Genomic DNA, 18,187 nt, shown 5'->3' with positions numbered 1-18,187 from the left:
CTCGAGTTTTGAAAGGGATGGTTTTGACAGTTTGGGGGCGGGGTCAGGGTTGCCTCCCTCAGCGAATGCTATTTGCTGACATCCAGGGTTTGTGACGGACAGCCTAGCCCCAAGAGCCAGAGGATGTTAGCATAGCCAGCAAGTAACTCTCCTGCTGTCCTTCTCTCTCTGGATATCAGCCAATAGCATTCGCTGAGGGAGGCGATCCTGACCCCACCCCCAAACTGTCAAAACCACCCCTTTCAAAACTCGAGCGCAAAAATAATCACTCGAGCAAAAACAGCAGCAGCGGTTAATTTGCATGGCGCACAAGGAGAACTGTGAATTAGAGAGGGAAAAAAAACCCAAGAGGAGGAAAAATTAAGCTCGAGAGCAATATTTTGTTTAGCTCGCACACGATTGCCTTTTTTTTTTTTGCTCTCGAGTTTCACGTTTGTGCTCACGAGAAGTTAATTTACACGCTGGTTAATTTTTTTCACCTGTTATTTTTGCGCCACGACTTTTGACATTGATGTGACGCCATAACACAGACACTTAAAACAACCATTGCAGATGTGTGTGCAACACAGAACAAACTCAGAGAGGCATGTATATGTTTTATATGTTATATAATTTCATTATACAGAGAAAATAGATATCATATAATATAAAGATGGATCATTATTTCAAAGTAATGCCTGCACCACATGTGATGCTTCTGGCCAAGAAATTAGTCTTTAAATAAAGACATATTCCTTAAACAAAAAAACAACATGTACAAACCTCCTACATACAGAGCATGCTGGATTGTCATTGTCAGATCATATATATAAAAAAATGTCCATTGGCTGCAGGCAGAACAGCATTGGCTAGAGGCTGAGTGGCTACACACGCTGAACAGAAGAGCACAGTGCACAGGTGGGCAAGCACAGCTTGCTGATTTCCCTGCTATACCAGACCTGATAACCTGACCTTTAACAGGTGGGTTGAATCAGGCGAGTTTGAACAGGGAAAGCACAGAACTGTGCAGGAATTCGGCCCCTTCGGTACCAGAATTGCCCACCGCTGGCATAGAGGAATATACCATAAGACACTTTAGACAGGAGAAGAGAGGTCAGCTGCCTGTATGTATGCATGTATGAATGAAAGTGTAAAAGAGAAAAAAGCTAATTCAGATTAGTAAAGAAGAATGCAGAGAAGGCACTGTAGTGTAATCTTAACAATAGAAAAAAATCAGAGTTTTTGCTTATTGCATCTTTGGTGGTCTTTGTACTAGAGTTTTCTGGAAAATGACTCCAGGCAGGCACCACAGAGGAAGGATTTCAGCCACTCTCTCAATCAGTAAGAAGCAATAAAATGGCTAAAATCTGTAAGGCTACAGGCAGAAGCATGTTGTCGAGGGTTACAGTATACATATGCTGTTGATTTGTGTATGGTTCTGCATCTGATTCTTGTACAGTCTCCAAGTGACCTCCATACAGCACAGCATTTGAAGGATATCTGAGTGCGAATATTGATGCATTTCATGTTTGGCAGCAGTACACAGTACACAACATGCTGCTAAGGCACACATTTCTGCAGAGGGTGTCATTTATAATAAGGCTTGGCGATGTACATTTACGTCTGCTGCAGGTCACATGTTCTGAGGGAAGTTTTTGGTTGGGTGCTGAGCGTACCACTGCTGCCGCTGTTTGCGGATATCGAGTTCAGTGAGCAGTGCTTGCCGGTATGCCTCGTAAGATTTAACAATTCGCTCCAGTTCTTTCATGAACAACAGCTTCAGCATGCCCTGATACGTATCCAGATCCATCAGCTGAAACAGCTCCCACTTTAGGATGTGGTCATATCTGAAACATAGAAGACAAGAGCTACCATTATACTACTGTTAATACATAAACCCACTGATTATCTAGTAGGCCTGTCACTCTCTCAGAAATCACTGCAATAAACAATATTATTGTTATTTTTAGATAATTTAATACCACTGATGTAATGCTAATGTAATAGCATAATAAACGCTTTTGGATTTGTATTTTAATGGAAAAATGCTTAAAACACTCAACTTAAAACAAAATTTACATGCTGGCTGATTCATGATAACTGAGCTCCCCTAACAAAATATAATGTGCACTATTGAGATCAGCAATAGGTGGTCCTATCCATAAACTGTAAGATTAATCAACAATGGAATTATCATGCCTGGTCTAAAATTATTTGAATCATATTGTAATCAACAGTGTCATAACTGATACTAAATTGGTTTCAAGTACACCACACTATATTAAAAAAAAAAAAAGAAGAAGTCCAGAGTACAGATCAAATTTGACTGACTAACTCACCATATCTTCTCTTCGCTCATTAGTAATACTGCATTCACTGTTCACTATTTTCTTAACCTGGATCTCCACCTGCTATTGTGTGGCTCCCATTAGACCAGGTGTGTCATACCTGCCCACACTGCGCCGGCAAGTTTTCATTCTGAACATCCAGCAGCACTCCTAATTCCTACCTGTTTAATCATTTTGTCGGTCCTTAAACATCTGATGACTATTGCTTCTGCTGGGCTGGAATGAAATCCTGCAGCCACACTGCTTCAATTAAAAATATTAGAAGATTCACATTTTACGTATTGTAATTTTCTAAGTCTACTGAGTTCTTTAATACCTTTTCTATAGTTTCTACACATGTAACCTATGTACCGTATTTTTCGGACTATAAGGCGCACTTAAAAACTTTTAATTTTCACAAAAATTGACAGTGCGTCTTATAATACGGTGTGCCTTTTGTATGGATTTTACTCGTCAGGTTGTAAGGAGCAGTAAACACACACTCCGTGCAGCGTTATACAGAGTTTCAGTGCTATACAGAGTCCAGAGCCGTGCAGCTCCGAGGCTGGAGCAGCAAATAGCATTAGCTAGCTTATTCACTGTTCAGAGATCAGTATTATCTAAATTTTACCCGTCAGGTGTAAGGAGCAGTAAACACACACTCCGTGCAGAGCCGTGCCGCTCCGAGGCTGGAGCAGCAATAGCATTAGCTAGATGCTAACCGCTAAGCTAGCTAGCTTTTTCACTGTTCAGAGATCAGTATTATCTAAATTATCTAAAGTAAACACACACTCCGTGCAGAGCCGTGCAGCTCCGTGGCTGGAGCAGCAATAGCATTAGCTAGATGCTAACCGCTAAGCTAGCTAGCTTTTTCACTGTTCAGAGATCAGTATTATCTAAATTTAGTACTTTTAATACTGCTGGAGCAGTATTATTAGAGTTAGATGCTAATCGCTAAGCGTTCACCGTTCAGAGGTGAGTTATCGGCCTGTAAGTCTGTGCTGCTTTGCCTGGCTAGCATTAGCTAGATGCTAAGCGCTAACTCTCTCAGAGGTGAGTTTTATCAGCCTGTAATCTGCTTGTTTACCGTGTTAAAACAAGCTACGGGGGACGAATCGCTAGCTAATATCTCACTGTCTTACCAGAACACGCAGGATTACTCAGTGTAACGCTGTCGTTTAAGTTTGGGTTAACTTTACTAGTTTAGGTGACTAGCTAGCGTGCTAGCGGATAGCTATGCTAACGCTGGTGCAGCAAGCCTTAGTGGACATCTGGAAATCTAAGCTTACTGTAAATAAACTGAAGCACGTTACTCACCCAAATAAACAGTTTTCAGGAGAGGAATCTGTGTAGATTAATATCCAGCACTCGTTTGACTTTGAAATAGCTAGATTTGTATACTGAGACGCTCCACCGGCAAGCGACCACCCCGGTGGGGGAAGGGAAACATGGCGCCACCCCTGTTCACTTTGATATAGGCACCCTTTCTAGTGTCACTTAACGCGCCTTATAATGCGATGCGCCCTATGTATGGAAAAATAGCAGAAAATAGGCGTTCTTTGATAGTGCGTCTTATAATACGGTGCGCCTTATAGTCCGAAAAATACGGTAGGTAAAACAAGAGGAAACAGCTGGCATACAGAACTCAGAAGCTTTTTTGTTTTAACAGCTTTAATTTTTAATGCATTCAGACTGCCCCCAGTAATAACGAATGAATACAATTTTACTGATATAAAGGGAACTAGATATGTGTGTGTATGAAACTTACTTTAAGGGTGCTCTGGCGTAGACCTGCAGCCAGTCTGGAATCTCGGCAGTGTGGTAGGGGTTAGCTGGTACCAACACTGGCTGATTCCGCTCTGGTGGGCGGGGCTGGTAAGTGATGGGTGGTGGAAGGGGTGGGGGCTGATCGTAGCGTGGAACACTAAAAAATAAAGAAGAGGGGGGAAAAAAGGGCAGAAAGAGAATGTGAAAAAGGCAATTTAGGACCAGGAGAACACATTGTCCTAAAACGGAATAGGGCACATATGGAATATGTATATACAATCTGCAGTGTAGGCATAGTTTTGAGTGTTTAAAGCTTTAGAATGTGAGAAGTGTCCTATGTAATTTGTGGGCTAAGTTAAGGAAACATGTTATCAGAAAATATATACGCCTAGAAAATGTGATTTTCTCCTGAAGTGACTCCTTTCATCTGTGAAGTCATTTGAAAAACTGCAGTAAGAATCTGGGAGGGTGAGGGATAGCATTCACTTCACATTCTTAAACATACAGCTTCTCCACACAGGAGACACACTCACCTGGGAGCACAAGGGTGTCTATATTGGGCACGTTTGTTGATATGGTCAACATAATAAACTCCAAACTCTGCTGACTCCACCCTCTCCCAGCCAGGTGGGAGACCCTCCCTCTCTAGTGGGTGACTCCAATGAGTGGTGTTGGTGTTGTGATCGATGTAATACTTCCGGCCTCTGATTGTCCAATCAACTGTCCAGCCTGGTGGAAGGGCCGTCTCCTCTGCACTCAAACTTGTAAGGTTACCCAGAGACTTCGCCTGCATTCTCCCAATAGCTAAACATACAAACAGAAATACATAGCATTCATTATCTGATATGCATTCAGTGGATTCACTTCTTTCAACAAAATTTTATTGACTATATATTTAAATAATAGTTGCCCTAATTATTACATTTTCTCATTTCCCCCAAACTTTTCCACTTGAAAATATTTAAATATATTGAAACTTTACTTAAATACTAGACCTAAAACTTATGGCTGGGAATAATTTAATCCCCAGGGTAGTTAAGTTTAGGTTTATCACTGAAATTTGCATTGCTGTATTACAAAGAAACCTAATATCTCTGCCTCACACTATATACAGCTCTGTAAAAAATTAAGAGACCATTTCAATTTCTGAACGCAGTTTCTCTGATTTTGCTATTTATAGCTACATGTTTGAGTAAAAAGAACAATGTTTTATTTTATAAACTATGGACACAATTTCTCCAAAATTCCAAATAGAAATATTTCAAGAAATATCAAATAACGCAAAGAAAACGCAAAAAAAACGCAAAGAAAACTGGTTTTTAAAACCAGTTTTCATGCATCTTGGCATGCTCTTCTCCACCAGTCTTACACACTGCTTTTCGATAACTTTATGCCACATTTACTAATAAGAAAATTCCAAGATCATGCAATCCCAAAATTCCCAACCTCCCTCCAATTGTTGAACGTGGCACTCTTCTTTCCTCTCTTTAGGGTCTTTGTTTAAATGTCTAGCTATCTGAGTTTTATCAACTATGACTATTTTGGCTACAGCAGAGTGTGCACATGTGCAGTCAGCGTTAACATCTGCTCTTGTTTCCTGGATTTGAGTTGTTTTGGGAGACTGTAGCATTTCTCCAAGGGAATACGATAATGTCCACAGGGACTTTGTGCCATTTCTGCGCAGGAATGTTCTCATCATTCTGACTAGGGAAAAACTGAAATTTAATGAGAAACTTGCAGTGTGTGACAGCTTATAGTCACCTGAGGGTATCCTGCTCAGAACCCAAGTTTATTACTAATCCTGCTCACTTGATCAGATGAAATTTGATCAGCACATACACACATGCAAGAAGGAGTCCAGAACATGGGACAAATAAGCGTTTCCAAAAAAAAAAAACTCCCTCTCTCTTTCTCTCTGTGAAATATCTTCCTCTTATGATGGTAAATTCTGCAGCAGAGTGAGACAGAAGAGTGTAAGTCATTGAGCATATTTGTGTGAGTGTGTGTGAATGTGTGTGTGCGTGTCTTAGGCAGGGCTGGAATGTGAAGAAAACCATGCGCAGATTCACTTCTCTCCTCCTACTGCAAAGCAGAACATTCTTTCTTCCTCTAACACTCAGACACACAGCAGCTAAAACTCGATTTCACACCTCACAGGTTTCAGTCATTAGCAGCTAATTCTAGTCCTCAAACGTGGAGCCAACATTTACAGAAACCGACAATAGAATACTAAAAAAAATGACAAAAACACCACAGAGCAAATCTGTGAGATGTGAAAACTGAACTGTATCCTGTAATAGTGGATGTCTACTGCTGCTATACTTCTTCAGGCTTCAGGTGATTGCTGGTCATTTAGCAGAGCATACAGTCCCTGTGCATAATCAGACCCTTGCATAGGTACACAAAACTGCCTACTGTTCCCCTACCTGTTAAAACTATCCAAAATGTATATTTTCTAAACTTTCATCATTTTAAAGAACTACATTAAAGTCTGTATAAAGACAAATCATGGCCATAATGTCTTGCATTTAATTAAGCTTTTTAATGACTTATCACCATTACTATTAAAGTAAAAAAATATCTGTCAATTCAGCTTATGTTGCTAAATCTATCTATGTGGATGTGTAAATTTAGACAAATTATCATCATAACCTGTAGAATTACTGAATTGCTGAAAGATTTTTTTAGTGTAGGCTATATAATTAGTATAATAAATCAAATAGTTCCAGGTTTAAAGTATCCAACAACAGCATCTGTCAAACAATACCATCATGGATTCCCAATAAAACTAGATAACAATAAAAATGTATATTCACATTCAAATCCTAGCAAGTAATGATTTTGATACCAGTGGCAAGGCACTTGTGTTTTACAGTGTCAAAATATAATTATAAACATTTATTCACTAATATATTTTAATATTGGGGATATGTTATAGACCTATGTAGTTTCACTGTTGAAACCCATGAAATAGTACTGACTGAGAATTTGAGGGTTTACTGTAAGATGTTTTATCCTCCACTTAATAGAATAATATTTTATATTACTCTATTTTTTTAATATTTCCAATACAATGCTTAAACTAAAACAAAATTACTGCCACAGTTCACATCTTTGCATCCAATACAATACATAAGAAAAGTTTGAGGGTGTTTTCCCACTGCTCCTTTTTCTCAGGTGAGGGAAAGAGAAAGGGGAGCAAGAGATGGATAAGTATAGCGTATATTTATAGCAGCAGAGCTGATGACATTTGGCATGTCAGTTATTCGTCTCTGGGTGGAGACTAAAAGTACAACAGCACAGCTCAAATCATTTACACACACACAAACAGCTGCACTCATCCCAATTACACCACCACTGACATCATCAAATGTAACTACACTCACCATGCACTTCATTAGGAACATCTGTAAACAGGTTTCATTCATAATAATCTCTAGGATTTACTCATAATGATGTGATGAAGACAACCTCTTGTAAGAGGCAGTTCTCCACACAGAAAAACTGAATCATGAAAAGTAATCAGAGAATGGCCAACCTGGTTCAAAACGGACAGAAAGGCTACAGTACATCAAATAACTCCTTTGCACAACTGAACCCATTAAAATTCAAGAGAGATGGGCTACAACAGCAAAAGACCACACCAGGATTCACTTCTGTAAGTCAAGACCAGAAAGCTGAGGCTGCAACAGGCATGAGCTCGACAAAACTGGACAGCTGAAGACCGGAATCCGCTGACCAAATCTGCCTTGTGTCAACAGTTCAGGCTGGTGGAGGTGATGTAATGGTGTGTGGAATGTTTTGTTAGCACACTTCAGACCTGTTGATGCCAATGAGGCATTGCTTGAATGCCACAGCCTATTTGAGTATTGTTACAGATAATGTGCATGCCTTTTTAGCCACAGTTCTATCTTCTAATGGTCAAATTTAAAACATAAATCTTCTCAATGAGTTCAGTGTTCTTTAAGGGCCTTCCCAATTAATGGATCTGAACCAAATTGATCACTTTTGGGATGTGGTATGACAGTGTTCATTGTTACTTAAATAAAACTATATATACATACTTACATGACCTTAGAATCTATATCCAATCTCATTGGGTTATGCACCAGTCAGTGCTGTATTTCACTACACTGCCCTCTCGCCCAGGCCTACACAGGACTGACCTTTTCTCATGCACGCCTACTCTACTATTATAGCCATAAATCCATAAACTCACTGTATGTCTCTCAAACCAAAATGATTTGTGGAATCTAAAGAAAAGCGAACCAATAGAGGGCCTCCCAATTATGCACACAGATCTACAGTTGCATAAACATAAACATACACATATTTAGAGCAAAGTTTGACTAAAGTAGTTATTATTGGTAGTTTTATTCCCAGCAAGTTGCCATAGATAGCTGCTGTGTGTGTGTGTTTGTGTGGGTGTATGTGTTGCTGATGCTGCACATTACCAATGTCTGTTTTCATAGCCTATATTCTTCCTACTCTGATGACGCATTAACTCTGATAACAGCCTCAGGCAAGTACTATGAGGCATTAACACTGCAAGCATATACACTGGGACATAAGAAACATGGAAAACAAATGGCATATAATGTTAAAATATTTTTTTTTTAAGTAGGAAGGTGGTATTTCACCTGTCCATCATTATTTATGGATCCTATATGAATAAGAAAATAATTCAGGCTTTTGGACTTATGCAAGTTATATTCCCAAAACTTATGTTCTGTGTAACATAAGGCTGCTCAACTCTGGTAGCACATTTCTACTGCTCTGGACAATTCAGCTCCAACACATCTGGCACTAATATTAAGATGCTCCTGGAGGACTGAAAGAATTGGTTCAGATGTGTTAGATTAGATTTGGAACCAGACGTATATTCAACTGATGTCGGAAACTGGAAAATGCCAATATTCTGACGTTAAATTTGCACTTGAACATCCAACAAAGCCATAACCTCAAGATTCTGGGCTTGTATTTGCAAAGCGGTCCTGAATTAGTTAGCTGATTTCAGAACAGCTTCCTCTGCAGTTGTGAGGCTTTTTATTAAACAACTTACTCTGGTTGAGCTCTTCTACTTCTGAGGTGTTTTTTAATAATTTAAGATCAGGACTAATTTTGACATGAACCAGATTTGACATGACGAACCTTTTTTTTTTTTTTTTGTGAAAATGATGTGATATAATGCGTCAGTTTTCTAGCACAATTAAATAAAGCATTTCCTCTATAAGAAAAATAAAGATATGTTGTGGGTGTATCTTTTAATAAGCACCCAACCTGCATGAAGTTTTAAAGCTAACCAGTCAATCATTTTTATAATATTAAAACCCCAGGTTGTGTTGGGCTGTGTTGTCATTAAAATGCCATCCTGTCACACTGTACTGTACTCACCTGCAGGTGGCCTGCTGTGGGGCTGGGGTGTCTGGGGCTGTGGAGGCACCCTGTAGTTGAGTTCACTGTGATCGTAATATCTATAGTCATCGTGGAAATGCTCAGGCCTACGTGTGCGACGAGGCTGATTCTCATAGTAAGTCTCAGGGGCATAATAGTACCGACCTCCATCTCCGTTCTCTGTTATCTGCCCACCGTCACTGACGAAGGAGGGCGAGGAAGAGGAGTAGTCGTGGGGAAGGTCAGAGAGAGAGCGAGGGAGATATGGAGGGGCAGACAGACGGTGGCTCTCTCTGCGGGAGACCTCGTGGGGGGGTCGTGGGGCTGCACTACGGAGAAAACTCTTTCGTGCTCCTGCCTCCGCCGCTGAGCCCAGCGGGTACACATTTGCCCCTGCACCAGGTACTGCAGGGGCATCAGGCAACGGCACCTCAGTTCGCCGTGGGATTGTTGGGCCATGACGGATGAACGGGGGCATAAGATCTGTGGAACAATGGGATGCAGGTGAGTAGGTAATGGGTAGGATGATGGATAAAAAAAGGTCCACATAACTGCATAAACATCTTGTTTTCTACTTTACATAAAACTAGAGATGAGAAAAGGGATTATATTTCAACGCACTGTGATCAACTTTCTTTGCATATTGACAAAATACACTTTTTTTAAGCATGTTGAGGATAGCATCAGTGCTTATAAAAATTTGAGGCAACTGCCCATTTATTTACATAAGCGAAATTAGTTAAGTTTAACTGGATGAAGGACAGGAAAGTTTGAATAGAAATTACTGCACTCTGTATATAAAACAGTGGTCCTTGAATCAGTGTTGGCACCAATATTTGCTCTATCCCTAAGTGCTGGTGTAAAAAAAAGTATAAAAGAGACAGAATCACTGACACTGAACTCAATAAGCTGATATGAGCAAATGGGCTGTGCAATATGGCCCGAAAGAATATCTGTAATATCTGTATAGTATTTCTGAGATAACAATATTCTTGGCGATATGACAAAGAATATTATATATAATATTCAAAATTATAACAAAATAACAAAATTATACATAATAAAAATATCTTTACTGAAATATATACTTTAACAGTAAATCACAAAGTCTCCAATATTACATAAAATAGTGCATGGATATGATCTGCAAACAAACTGTTAAAAGTAAATAAAGTATGTAACACAACAAATAAAAAATAGACTGATTGCAAGAATATCGCAATGTCCTATTTTAACAAAATCATTGCTTACGATGTGATATGGCACACTTCTAATAAGTATTACAGATTTTTAGAGATCATCCGCATGAGCTGAGTTAATTACTAAAAAATAGTCCTGTCATGATAATTACATTTTTGACTTATCGTTCAATAAATGGACATGGCCTCAATATTATTTAATAATCGTGATATCATCTATTGTGATTATTTGTATGTTTGTTCACATATGTAACAGTGAACAGCGTATAAACCAGTCATGCAATGACCAATCAGTGCTTTAATAACTGTGACTCCATACACACAGTGTGGACTGAAGTTGAAGAAAAAAAAATTATATTTATGATTAATGAAAATTGTTGTATTTAAAAGGGTGAAATTGCTTTGTTATGCTATATATTACTCTATTATTCTGTCATAATTGTTTCAGTGGCATTCAAAGGTTAATATCATTTATTCCAATAATTTCTAGGATTATACATCAACCACAAAAACATCAGGACATGCCTAACTTAACTAAAAACACTGACAGAAACACAGAGCTCTCCTGTCAAATTCATAGATAGATGTAGACAAATTATAAATACATTTTCTATAAATTGTATTCCGTGGGTAGCTTTAAACCAGTAATGGTTTACTCTCTTATTGGCACTTTAAAGCTGGGTAAAGTTAAATGGGGTCTCCAAAACCTCTCAGTGAAATGCTTTAGCTCTAAATATGATACATTACTGGTTAGATAACTAGCTAACTACATTAAGAACAGGTCTAATTATTAGTTTTTGGGTGATTTCTCAAGGTTAAAATAAAATAAATGTAATTTTGGAACCTAGTGAGCGAGTCAAGTAGTTTTACTGTCAACACTGCATATGTACAGGTTTGAAACTACGTTACTCTCCTTCCCAAAGTTACAAAAAGTACAGCAAAATTAAATATATAAATAATAAAAGAATGAGAGACACTAAATGTAACTAACTTACAATACAACAATGTCACGGATATAGACATACGTGAGACATAAGACACGAGACAATAGTGCAATATAAGAATGAGAGTGTACCAGTTAGGTATGTTATGATGGGGGATTAAAGAGGGAATGACAGGACCAGTATAAAACTATACAGTGATAACCTAGCTAGTTAACCTAACTAACTATATCTCAGGCTAAATTACCCGGGTTTAACTTTACTCACTCCTCAGCAGCGGGGACGTCTCCTTCTTCACGTACTTCCCTTGAACTTCTGCTGGTTTAGAAGCTTCGCTCTTGCTTTTCTTTCTGGAGAGCATCGCTCAGAAGCAGCGGCGGCGGCGGGTTTTACTGTAGTGAAATAACCGCGGGGAAGGCATCCTGCGAACCAGTCCCTCCGTGTCGTTCCTGGACCTGAGGAATTAACGCTACAGCGGTCATCTTCACACCACTGACGGGTTGATAACCTAGCTGATCCTCCGCGGTTCCGGCTGGTTCCTCACACCGCCCCGCAGCCCATAGCGACCTAGCCTGCTAGTCAGTTAGCTCCGCATCCGGACAACAACAGAGCAGCAGCCCATTAGCCTGCTAACCTCTAGCGCAGCTCAAACTTTCCCAACTGCAGACTTCAGACTCAACACAGAGCTCCACACGCGGTTCCACACCGCGCCACGGTCTTCCCGAGTGTGTAGGGGCTCTACCGACCGAGGGTAAGGGAGTTTAAGCTGCTGAATAAGTTTAGAAGTGAACGCTGCGCAGTAGTTGTGTAGTTAGCCTGTTGCTCCGTAATTACCCAGCCCCTATCATTAGCTAGCGCAACACTAGCGCTCCCAGTCCCAGTCCGCTCCTCCGCAAGGCTTTGTGGGAGAACTGACGCACGCAGACACACAGGAGCACCCAGCGACTGTTCCCCAACCTGACCCCAGATCAGTCATTTACTACACACAACTAAACCCTTTTATTATTAAGATGAAAAATATATTGTTATTTTATTGATAGGGAATGTTTTTTGTAAACTGTTATAATTTAATTTACATGTTCAATATCGTCAAACATCCATAATTAGTGAATTTGGATTGAAACATGAGAATTGTTTGCTGCTGTAAAAATACTAAAACAAAAGAAGTTACGTTTAAGATTTTACACAAACCTGACCCCAGCTCAGTCATTTATTACATACAACTGAACCCTTTCATTAAACAAAATTATTAAAAGCGAAATTATAGTTATTTTATTGACAGAGAATGTTTTTAAAACGGATATCCTTAAATATACATGTTCAATGCAGTAAAAAAAAGCCATAAGTAAATATGTATTGAAACATGGGAAATGTTTGATACTGTAAAAAAAAAAACAATAAAAGAAGTTACTTTTAAGATTTTACACATACACACATTAAACACGTTCCCTGTTAAAAGTGTTTATAGTATGTTTAAAATTATAATGTACATTCCTATACCTTCTTGGTAGAAAAAGGAACTGTATCTATCAGTTTGAACTGTTTTGAATCAAGGTAAAAAAATAAAAAAAAAACAGGTATCTAATGAGTATCTAGATAAAATGGTCTAAATATAAGCCAAACTCTACTTTTGAAAATAAAAGAACAGTTCAGTTTCTGGATCCGTTTCTCTGATTTTGCTATTTATAGGTATATGTTTGAGTAAAATGAATGAATTATTAAAATCAAGAAAACAAAACCGACTGTGATTAATGTGTAAGTATGCCCCCTGGCTGTGGATTGCTTTTAGCTGTTCTGAATACTTTACCTTTGATTACAGTTCACAAAGTGTCTTAAAACTATTACTTTCACATCTCCTGTTGAAATTATAAACACATAGAAAAAAATTTATGAAAATTGCACTTTTCAAAATGATATATTTTCTTTGTATTCAGAGGACACTGTTTCAGATAGATGTACCTCATTTGTTTATAATACAAGGGGTGGAATATGTTTTACCTTTACAATTTTATTTTATATATATAAAAATACCTATTGAAATCAAATAATTTTGTTAATCACATATTACAGTAAATATTAGATCATAAATTAAAAAAAATAAATGCAGAAAACAGATGGTCCAACGAGAAAAGATAAGAAATTACATAAATCTGAAAGCTGTTAAGAACACAAAACATTAATTTGGATTAATTTAAAGTCACCCATATACTGCTGTTTGGGGTTTATATCTTTTTTATAATTCATGTACCCATTTGTTGTTCTATGTTTTGTTTTTAAGTATGTGATTGTTTATAACATGTATGTAATTCTTTTAAATGTTACCCTTAACTGTTATAAGCTTATTATAAACTAAGTTAAGAAGAAAGCAAAAAAAGTTTACCCCTGATTAGTGGATTTCATTATTATACTGTACAGCAGCACACACAGTGGGCCAGGTGGGTGGGTGAGCATCCGGAAGCTTCCACATTCAAACCCAGAAAATGACCACTCAAACACCCCATTCTCTAAAACTGTTTACTGCATCTCACCGTTTCACACAAACACTGATTGGCCAATACAATGTCAGTTCACTTGATAGACAAAAGCAGCTTTTGATGGCCAGTGGCAACAGGGAAAAGTCTCTTTGGCTCTGTTCAGAAAACATTAAACACTGTAGAACAGTTACACTTCCTGCATCAAGCACCATTACTGGATGCCTTCCATTCATTACATTACTAGGTAGTTTCCTTTAGCCGAACTGGCTTCCCTTTACATGCTGGTGATGTACGTTTTAAACATGCTCCTGTTTCTTAAGATACATGGCCATTTGAAGAAAAAGAATAATACAAGTTATTAACATAACAAAATGTCTTCAGGTCAGTTTCCTCAGACCTACATTAGGCCTCATCAAAGACCAACAAAAATTCCCAATGGTGACTCACCACTGGCACTGCAGGCTTATTTATTCAAGGCTGTGTACACTGGCCCCTAAAGTAATGCTTCTTTAAAACACATTCACAGTGATCTATACAGTGCTAAAAACAGAACATTTAAAAGACAATCTCATTTTAATACAAGTTGTGCTTCACTTAGTGCCTTCAGTTTAAGCCCAAGCAGACAGACAGGCTTCAAACACAGAAGTCTGTTGGTTTGAGACAATCAAAATGAACACTGATTCTGTACAGAATAAAGTGCACTTTAACATCAGGATGTTTCAGACTGCAACCCAAAGTCAGCCTGAGCCATGTGTCCCTTCATATTCTATCAAAATAAAGGTCATAATTAAATAAATGAATTCAAGCTAATTCAGTACTGAACATATTAAACACAAAACTGGGAAATATAGCTGGACATGAGATGGTTGTAATCTCTAAGAAATACTGAGAAAGGCTGAGTCACAGTGCAAATACACAGGTGTTGGGAAAGATGTAGTCATTCATAATTGTTTAACAGTTTCATTTCTTCACATACTGATGGTATTTTGGCTGAATGCCCAGAGCTCAAACAATGCCTAAGGTCCATCAAGAGTCATACTGAACTTGAGGAAACAGCAAACATTTAACTGTGCGTGTGAAGAACACCACAGTAGTCTAAGGGTGTTTTCACACCTCTAGTTACTTTGCTCTGGTCTGAATTAGTTAAATAGTTTGTAAGTTTTCCCCTTGGTTTGGTTTGTTTTCACACAGGGAAACTCCAAGTGCAGTAATGTTCTCTATGCATATTGGTCACACATCTGTAGGGAGGGAGCAAGAAAAAGTCAATACAGGGAAAGGACCCTGTTATCTGGACTAGCGCAATAAACCATTTTAAAAATGTGTTTAGCCCAGACTTGCAGAGCACATCCGATAGTTTGGTTGAATAGAAGTCAGATCATATTCTTACTTCAAACCAAATCACACCAAGGGAAAAAATTAGCCTGAATTTGACTCCCTGAATTTTGTTGCAGTCTAATGAAATTTTAATGTTTATTATTAGCTAACAATTGTAATCAGTGTTTTCTATTGGTTTGCAATAATAATGAACCAAAAATGATGTCTTAATGGCCTATTCAATAAAATAAATTAAAATAAACATAAGTAAATAATATAACACAAACAAACGTAGTGTAGACTGGATTATCAGGAGCGAGTGAAGTGGTAGGGCACAGGAGTCAGGGGTGAGGGACTGAGCTCACGCACAATCTTGTTGAGACTGGAGATTTTTTCTTCCAGGAGGTAGTTCTTCTTCTCTGTCACTTTGTGTCTCTGCTCACTCATTTCCAGAGCCTTCAACAGCTGAGCGTTCTCCACATACAGATCCTTAATCAGCACGTCCGCCTTACTGTTCTTATTAAGCTAGACAGAGAGAAAGAGAAAGACCACTGTAACCCTTACATTACTGCACAAAAAGAACAGAAAAATAAAAATGTACAAAGTGTTTGAGGTGGTGTGCATTTGCATGTACCTGTTCTTTGAGTTGAGAAACCTTCTCCTGCAGCAACAGCTTGACATTTCGGAGTGTAAGCTCCACCTCCTTCATCCTCTCCTCCATCTTCAGCAGTGCCAGCTCCCGCTCCTCCTGTAGATGAACAGGATTTGTTAAACAGAGTTCTTGAGCAGCAAAGCCTAAGTCCGTAAATACCGCAGATCATAATTGGTCATCCAATCGAGTAGATTTTTATCAGAACCCGCTAAGGGACAAAATAATACAGTATGCAGTATACATTTGTAAGAACTACTGTAAAATAATGTACACATAAAAAAAACACAGCAACAAACAATTTTAAAATTTACCCTGATTCTTTATTTGGTCTCAGTTTCACAGATTTATTAATACTTTAAGGTCAGAAAGAAGAAACAGAACACAACTTAAATAAATAAAACATAAAACACTAACAACAAATAAATAAATAAAATATAAAAAATAAACTCCAAAATTAACTCAAATAACACAAATAAATAAATTAATTAATAACTTTTAATAGCTTCTACTTAAAAGTACTACGAACGCAGATAAACTTCTACACTGAACTTCTACACTGGAAAGTTGACGACACCAAAATCCCTGTAAACCATTATCTGTTGGACACGATTTAAGCTTCAACATTCACTCAAAAAATACTTGAGCTATACTATTTCACAAACACATACACAAAGAGAAAATAGTGCAATAAACTGAGCTACGGAAAATCACAAAGACTTTAAACAAACCAACCCCTGGAACAAAGAAAATACGGTTTTAGAAACAAACAAACAAAAAAAAATACAGATCATTAAACAGGGGCAACAATACAAGTCTTCAAGTTCTCAGGATTTAAACTTGTGGTGTAGTGTAACACATTTCAACACACAAATACCCTGAACATAACCACTGAAATGTAACCTTATTTTATCATGTTGGTTGATCTACAGCATGGTGCCTCAGCGTAAACTGTGTGTATTATACACAACGTGATCACAGTATGAAAGTTTCATGCTTTTACTTTACATGATTTAACATGCAAATACTCTGCTGGACTTTTCAGCCTACCCTGTTTGTTCCTGTAGTCTTTAAAACATGATCATATACATATCATACAATCACATTATTAAGTACACACACATACATACGATTTTAAAACAAAGGACAAGAGTGTGTCCTTACAAATTCCAGCCCAGATCCCTTAATAAGAGGGTTCACTGAGTATTTAGGCTACAATACTGGAGAGGATAAGCTAAAATACGACTCTGCCACCCAGTGGCAAGATCAGGTCATTACACACTTCATATCCAAGGCTCTGCTCCTTAGAGGGAAATCTTTAACCTGAACCTCACTTGAGAATGAAAAATATCAGTGCAGAAAAATATCACAAACAGCATCTGATTGGCTGACAGAGACGAGAAAGTGTTCCTGATTGGAGGACACAGTGTAAAGGTTAGAGATGAGAGGTGATTTCATAAGCCGCCGCTCCTTCGGTGGCTGTCGAAGTGATGAGGCCGCTGCTCTGGGATCACCTGCAGAAAGAACATACAGTGCTATATTCACACACACACACACACACACAACTGCCATTACCTCCATCCAGAAGTACTCACTAGGACACCCTCTTAGACCCATGTATGCACAGCTAGTAGACATTCAATATAGTAAACCTTCAATATAGTAGACATTTAATATAGTGCCAGAAATCAAAATTGCATAGTTAGACACTAACCCCAAACACAGTCAACCTGTTTAGTGTCTTGCTATAGTTTTGTACAGGAGCTACAGGTTAAATAGTGAAAGCATAGAACAGAAACAACGCATCCCAGTATTGATGAAAATAGTGGAACCCGCCATCTTGAAGTCAAATTTTAGTATATAGGCGTTTGTACAGCATCAGAAACCACAGACAATAGGAATGTAACAATAGTCCCATTTTACTGTACTGTACCTATACTGTTAATAACTGGTCTTTCAATCAAATATACAGCAACACTGAACAGCACGTTAACAAGACTTTATCAAATTAACACTCTTATACTGCATAAAGTGTGATAAAATGTAACAAAGTACAAAAATAATAATGTGAATTATTTGGTGAAATGGTGTGTTTTGCTCTTTGGCTGTTATATACCTTTTCACCACTGCCATAAAATTAAAT

At 38.2% G+C, this 18,187-nt stretch overlaps 2 protein-coding genes across 4 annotated transcripts in view; both read right to left on the bottom strand.

The window, feature by feature from the left end:
* Positions 1-591: 591 nt before the first annotated feature.
* On the bottom strand, positions 592-12,560 carry sav1 (salvador family WW domain containing protein 1). Its single transcript, XM_007248528.4, has 5 exons — positions 11,875-12,560; positions 9,468-9,950; positions 4,607-4,877; positions 4,075-4,230; positions 592-1,826 (listed from the first exon to the last, which is right to left on the bottom strand). The coding sequence occupies exons 1-5, from the start codon at positions 11,966-11,968 to the stop codon at positions 1,613-1,615; spliced, it is 1,218 nt and encodes a 405-aa protein (XP_007248590.2). The 5' UTR covers positions 11,969-12,560; the 3' UTR covers positions 592-1,612.
* A 1,547-nt stretch (positions 12,561-14,107) lies between these two features.
* nin (ninein (GSK3B interacting protein)) overlaps positions 14,108-18,187 on the bottom strand; it is a 35,289-nt gene continuing 31,209 nt past the window's right edge. For 2 of the 3 annotated variants that reach the window (XM_007248530.4, XM_007248529.4), the window contains exons 28-29: positions 16,030-16,143; positions 14,108-15,920 (exon numbers count right to left, since the gene is read on the bottom strand). In XM_007248530.4, the coding sequence (XP_007248592.3) occupies positions 15,705-15,920; positions 16,030-16,143 (330 nt within the window). In that variant the 3' untranslated portion in view covers positions 14,108-15,704. Of the gene's footprint in view, positions 15,921-16,029; positions 16,144-16,345; positions 17,559-18,187 lie in introns of those variants that run through there. The other variant, XM_007248531.4, reaches the window with a different exon arrangement.

This window comes from Astyanax mexicanus, chromosome 7, assembly GCF_023375975.1.
Source record: "Astyanax mexicanus isolate ESR-SI-001 chromosome 7, AstMex3_surface, whole genome shotgun sequence".
NCBI classification, from domain to species: domain Eukaryota; kingdom Metazoa; phylum Chordata; class Actinopteri; order Characiformes; family Acestrorhamphidae; genus Astyanax; species Astyanax mexicanus.
This window is presented reverse-complemented; position numbering and strand designations above follow the sequence as displayed.

Bases quoted from the DNA above. Each gene is read 5' to 3' on its own strand.
- sav1 (XM_007248528.4), bottom strand. From the start codon at position 11,968: ATGCTCTCCAGAAAGAAAAGCAAGAGCGAAGCTTCTAAACCAGCAGAA. The intron at 9,951-11,874 runs GTGAGTAAAGTT...ATTGTTCCACAG, and splicing joins GACGTCCCCGCTGCTGAGGA to ATCTTATGCCCCCGTTCATC. The intron at 4,231-4,606 runs GTGAGTGTGTCT...TTTATTTTTTAG, and splicing joins AGACACCCTTGTGCTCCCAG to TGTTCCACGCTACGATCAGC.